Raw genomic sequence first — 5,000 nt, 5'->3', positions numbered from 1 at the left:
TCTGAAACGTCCATTGTCTGTATTGTTCCCATCCGAAGCCTCTCCATCTGAAACGTCCATTGTCTGTATTTTTCCCATGCGAAGCCTCTCCATCTGAAACGTCCATTGTCTGTATTGTTCCCATCCGACGCCTCTCCATTTTCACTCTTTCGTTAGTATTTTCATGATATCAGGCTTCAGGCAACCCCCACCGTTCTCTATGTAACTTACCAGAATCTTATTTTAGTAGTAGTAGTAGTAGTAGTAGTAGAAGTAGTCCTTCAGAGCCACCGGGTCCATGGAGCCGGAGTTTATCCCGGTTTCTATAGCGTGAAACGGACAATAGCAATTGCTTGCTAACATTTGGATAGGAAGCTAGTCTATCGCAAAGCACTTCCGCCAGATCTAACAGATCCAGCTACCCAATCATTACTGGGTGGAAAGGTGGGTCAGAAAAAATAATATTGCGGGTATCCTAATAGTAAGTTAAAAAAAAACATACTGTATTTTTAGATTTTAGAACTTAATTTTTCATCGTATATGCCGGCAAGAAACACAGCTACGTACAGGGTTCTGACGAATACTAACGAAAGAGTGATAATTGAGGGACTTCGGAACTATACAGACAATGGACGTTTCGGGTACAAACCCTTCGTCAGCACAACAATAAAAACATATGAACATGGAAAACAAATTTTAATGTATTTTTTTTGTTTACCATGTTAATTTGTTGTGCTGACGAAGGGTTTGTACCCGAAACGTCTATTGTCTGTACTGTTCCGAAGCCTCTCCATTATCATCACTCTTTCATTAGTATTATTTCACGATCCCAGGCTTCAGGCAGCCCCCACCGCTCTCTACTTTTCCAGGGTTCTGACGAAATAGCTTCCTGTACATGTATGATGACATGATAAAAAATGATAAACAATAATGAATATAACAAACAGCTTCAAAAAATGAACAAAATACCAACCAAACACGGTCTAAATTAAATGGTCTAAGTCGTGGACGTATGATGTTGAGATGTTTTTGTCTTTTCTCCCCAACAGACAGATCGATCGACGCTTACATGCTACTGTAATAGCATGCCACAGACGCACTATCCACGTTGTAAATCACCAGATCTGGACTTTGAGAATACTGGCCCAGCCTATATCGTGGCCGTCAATCAAGGTAAAAGTCTTTATTTTGTGGTGGTGATACGAAGCTGCTACAAGCTGTGAACTGTAAAAAATTGTAAACAAAACAGAATATAACGGCTTCAACGAAGAACTGAATACCAAACATGGAACGTTTCGGGCTCAAAACCCTTCTTCAGCCAAAAAAAAAAAAAAAAAAAAAATCGGAGAGAATTCTCTGTCGTCAATATGATATGAAGTGAATAGAAAAGAGCCAGAAGACAATAGAGAATAAAAATTTTTCGCGGCGGTGGTGGGGTTTGAACCTGCGACCTTATTGGTACGACAACTCCGCCTGGCAGGTGAGAGCGTGGCTCTACCGTGTGAGCTATCCACGAACACTAAAATATTCGTTTCAAACTCAAAGTCATTACTAGATCCCTCTCTCACCCACTTCTTGAGACCGCCGATTCGTTCGTACACCACCATCGCGAATAATTTTGACCAGCAGTTAAGCTTAATAGCCAATATTCTCAACACAAACATATAACATAGAAACGATTGAGACATTGAGTATGCTCCGGTGTATGGGGTGAATTTTTAATTCAGAAAAGTGAGTGGAGCAGGCACTTATGTTGGTAACAACAAGATATGAAGTGAATAGAAAGTGCCAGAAGACAATAGAGAATAAAAAATTTTTATTCTCTATTGTCTTCTGGCACTTTTCTATTCACTTCATATCTTGTTGTTACCAACATAAGTGCCTGCTCCACTCACTTTTCTGAATTAAAAATTCACCCCATACACCGGAGCATACTCAATGTCTCAATCGTTTCTATGTTATATGTTTGTGTTGAGAATATTGGCTATTAAGCTTAACTGCTGGTCAAAATTATTCGCGATGGTGGTGTACGAACGAATCGGCGGTCTCAAGAAGTGGGTGAGAGAGGGATCTAGTAATGACTTTGAGTTTGAAACGAATATTTTAGTGTTCGTGGATAGCTCACACGGTAGAGCCACGCTCTCACCTGCCAGGCGGAGTTGTCGTACCAATAAGGTCGCAGGTTCAAACCCCACCACCGCCGCGAAAAATTTTTATTCTCTATTGTCTTCTGGCACTTTTCTATTCACTTCATATCTTGTTGTTACCAACATAAGTGCCTGCTCCACTCACTTTTCTGAATTAAAAATTCACCCCATACACCGGAGCATACTCAATGTCTCAATCGTTTCTATGTTATATGTTTGTGTTGAGAATATTGGCTATTAAGCTTAACTGCTGGTCAAAATTATTCGCGATGGTGGTGTACGAACGAATCGGCGGTCTCAAGAAGTGGGTGAGAGAGGGATCTAGTAATGACTTTGAGTTTGAAACGAATATTTTAGTGTTCGTGGATAGCTCACACGGTAGAGCCACGCTCTCACCTGCCAGGCGGAGTTGTCGTACCAATAAGGTCGCAGGTTCAAACCCCACCACCGCCGCGAAAAATTTTTATTCTCTATTGTCTTCTGGCACTTTTCTATTCACTTCATATCTTGTTGTTACCAACATAAGTGCCTGCTCCACTCACTTTTCTGAATTAAAAATTCACCCCATACACCGGAGCATACTCAATGTCTCAATCGTTTCTATGTTATATGTTTGTGTTGAGAATATTGGCTATTAAGCTTAACTGCTGGTCAAAATTATTCGCGATGGTGGTGTACGAACGAATCGGCGGTCTCAAGAAGTGGGTGAGAGAGGGATCTAGTAATGACTTTGAGTTTGAAACGAATATTTTAGTGTTCGTGGATAGCTCACACGGTAGAGCCACGCTCTCACCTGCCAGGCGGAGTTGTCGTACCAATAAGGTCGCAGGTTCAAACCCCACCACCGCCGCGAAAAATTTTTATTCTCTATTGTCTTCTGGCACTTTTCTATTCACTTCATATCTTGTTGTTACCAACATAACTGTCGTCAATATGGAATTTAGTAATGTATTTATTGTCTTTAATGTTTTTAGTTGTTGGCTGAAGAACGGTTTTGGGCCATAACTCGTTCCCCGAGTTTGGATTTTTGTTATTTTTTTTTTTAAGCTGTTATATTAATTTTTGTTTAATATTTGGTGATGCTAATCCATTTTCTTTCAAACAGTAGATACATAGTCTAGAATATTAAATACACACCTACACACTGCGCACAAACACATCCACAAAAACAAAAACAAAAAAGTAGTCCTTCAGAGCCATCAGGCCCATGAAGCCGGAGTTTATCCCGGTTTCAAAAACGTGAAACGGACCATAGCTGTTGTTTATTATCCTTTGGATAGGACGCTAATATATCGCAAAGTACTTTCCACCAAACAGCTACACATTTACTGCTGAGTGAATAAGGAGGTCATAAAAATATTTTGACCGCAATCGGGATCGATCTTGATCCGTAGCGTGTCAAACGAGTGCTCTACCAACTGAGCTATTGGGACACTCCCCCCCCCACCCACTGAAACAAAGAAACCATAACATAGATAAAATCTCTCACCGTACTTAAGTGTAAATGAGTTTTTGGTCGTTAACAGTGTCGTCACGGTCGGAAAAAAAAATTGTAATATTATCGCCTAACAGGCGTCATGTCTTATTCTGTATGCAACGTATTGCTGTTGGTCAGGGACCCTTTGTAGAGCGCTTTGAGCACGTTTAGTGAATGTTGCGCTAGATCTATATAAAAATCGTATCATTAGTTAACTACACTTGTACATTGACGTTATATTACATAATGTATATTCCCGTTTTCTTCTTCTTCTTCTTCTTCTTCTTCTTCTTCTTCTTCTTCTTTTCTTCTCCTTCTTATTATTATAGTTCTTCTTCTTCTTCTTCTTCTTCTTCTTCTTCTTCTTCTTCTTCTTCTTCTTCTTCTTCTTCTTCTTCTTTTTATTATTATTATTATTATTATTATTATTATTATTATTATTATTATTATTATTATTATTATTATTATTAGTATTATCATTATTGTTATTATTATTATTATTATTATTATTATTATTATTATTATTATTATTATTATTATTATCATCATCATCATTATTATTATTATTATTATTATTATTATTATTATTATTATTATTTATTATTATTATTATTATTATTATTATTATTATCATCATAATTATTATTATTATTATTAATATTATTATTATTATCATTATTATTATTATCTCATCGTCATCATCATTATCATCATTATCATTATTATTATTCCCTTTCTCCGTACACCTATCACCAACAATGGATTGATCTGGTTCTGAATCTTCCTCAGGTTCCCTTATCGATGTAACCGGAGGAGGCACGTTTTCGACATCGGATATTCTGTGCGCCTTAATTGATAACAGCACAGCCATCGACTCACACTTGAAGAGCGATTCGTGTTTCAACCGGAGACCATTCATATGTGATCTGGGTAATCGGCTATAATGTTGCCATCAAATACTATGATGATGATGATGATGATGATGATGATGATGATGATGATGATGATGGTGATGATGATGATGATGATGATGATGATAACAATATATATTATAGTGATGATGATGATGACGACGATAATTATGATGATATTGATGATGATGGTGATGATGATGATGATGATGATGATGACGACGATGATGGTGATGATGACGATGACGATGATGACGTTGCTGATGATGATGATGATTGATGATGATGATGATAATGATGATGATTATGAAAATAAAACGATATTAAGATGATGATAGATTTTCCCTAACACTAACATGACCCCAAGTCTTTGGTTACAACAAGGGTTCAACACCCTGCAGTGTTTGATTACCCGATTCAAGATTAATGTCTTTTCCAATGCTTAATTAATTCTAACATAATTGATATGATTCTAAACCTGACAGT

General features: G+C 37.4%; 1 protein-coding gene across 1 annotated transcript in view; it reads left to right on the top strand.

Moving 5' to 3' along the window:
* The window catches only part of LOC144968104 (uncharacterized), a 32,153-nt gene that overhangs the window by 9,874 nt on the left and 17,279 nt on the right, over nt 1–5,000 (top strand). The window contains exons 6-7 of the mRNA XM_078906101.1: nt 1,029–1,152; nt 4,393–4,533. Of these exons, the coding sequence (XP_078762227.1) occupies nt 1,029–1,152; nt 4,393–4,533 (265 nt within the window). The remainder of the gene's footprint in view (nt 1–1,028; nt 1,153–4,392; nt 4,534–5,000) is intronic.

This window comes from Berghia stephanieae, chromosome 3 (genome assembly GCF_034508935.2).
Source record: "Berghia stephanieae isolate SIO BIC M18660-M18661 chromosome 3, UCSD_Bste_1.3, whole genome shotgun sequence".
Taxonomy (NCBI): domain Eukaryota; kingdom Metazoa; phylum Mollusca; class Gastropoda; order Nudibranchia; family Aeolidiidae; genus Berghia; species Berghia stephanieae.
This window is presented reverse-complemented; position numbering and strand designations above follow the sequence as displayed.